The 1,215-nt window shown below is 52.1% G+C and overlaps 1 protein-coding gene across 1 annotated transcript in view; it reads right to left on the bottom strand.

Moving 5' to 3' along the window:
* Positions 1-1,215, bottom strand: part of PTSG_09728 (ABC transporter) — a 10,021-nt gene that overhangs the window by 2,762 nt on the left and 6,044 nt on the right. The window contains exons 14-16 of the mRNA XM_004989026.1: positions 876-963; positions 517-661; positions 29-215 (exon numbers count right to left, since the gene is read on the bottom strand). Coding sequence (XP_004989083.1) covers positions 29-215; positions 517-661; positions 876-963 — 420 coding nt within the window. The remainder of the gene's footprint in view (positions 1-28; positions 216-516; positions 662-875; positions 964-1,215) is intronic.

Below are 1,215 nucleotides of genomic sequence, written 5' to 3'. Positions count from 1 at the left end.
ACACACACACACACACACACACACACACACACACACCAAACACATTGGCATACACACAACCACACGCCATGTCGCACCTGAACCCGAGCCAGCGGCTGACGGCGAGGAACATGTACACGGCGGCCGCGTGTGTGTTCTGGTAGTTGTGCAGGAGATGCACCGCCCTCTCGCCGCCGCCCTGGCTGCGGATTGTCGCAAGACCAGCGAGCGACGTGCTGTTGAAGGCGGTGGTGATGTTGATGGTGTTTTTGTTCGTGTGTGTTTTGCGTGATTTGTGCGTGAGTTGTACGCATGTGTGTGATGGACGTTGTTGATCAAGTAGACGCACACACACACGCACACGCACACACAAACGCACACGAACAAACGTACACAAACAAACACACAAGAACAAACGTACACAAACAAACGTACACACACACACACACACACACACACACACACACACACACACACACACACACACACACACACACACACACACACGCACACACACACACATGGCACCGTACTCACCTGAAGTGCGAGTAGATTGGGGAGCGGCAGATTGCCTCCAGGCGTTTGATTTCGCGGGCGGTGCGGAGAAAATATCCGCGAATGAGGACGAAGATGACGAGAATCGGACCAGCAGCCAGCAGCACCCAGGGGTTGATGGCCGATGCTGACACAAGTGTTGGGTGATTGAATGTGTGATTGCATGTGTGTGTGCGTATGTGTGTGTTCGAATAAGGGAACACGTGAGGGAGCTTGCGTGAACAGATGCATGCAGGAATATTTTGTTGCAATTTCAAAGGTGACAAGCGGGAAAGCATGAGCAAACGCACTGTTCATCGTCACCACCATCACCACCTTCACCATCAGCATCATCATCGTACCCAGGATGATGGTGCCCAAGATGATTCCGATCAATTGGATGAAATCGAGGTATGTTGGCGGCAAAATGTCATCCAAGTACCCCGTGTCCTGCAGTCGTATGGTTGCGTGACAAGTGAGAGAGTGAGAAGAAATACAAGTGGGAGCGGTCGTGGTGGCGACAGTTCGGTTGCAAACACGAGCGTGACCAGGACAACCAAGCAGCCAACATACACATAGAGAGGTGTACACACAAAACACACGCTCTCTCTTCCTCTCGCTTACACACACACACACACACAGGCACACACACACACACACACACACACACACACACACACACACACACACACACACACACAC

Source organism: Salpingoeca rosetta (assembly GCF_000188695.1).
Source record: "Salpingoeca rosetta unplaced genomic scaffold supercont1.31, whole genome shotgun sequence".
Taxonomy (NCBI): domain Eukaryota; class Choanoflagellata; order Craspedida; family Salpingoecidae; genus Salpingoeca; species Salpingoeca rosetta.
Note: the sequence above shows the minus strand (reverse complement) of the source record. Positions and strands in the feature narration are given on the sequence as shown.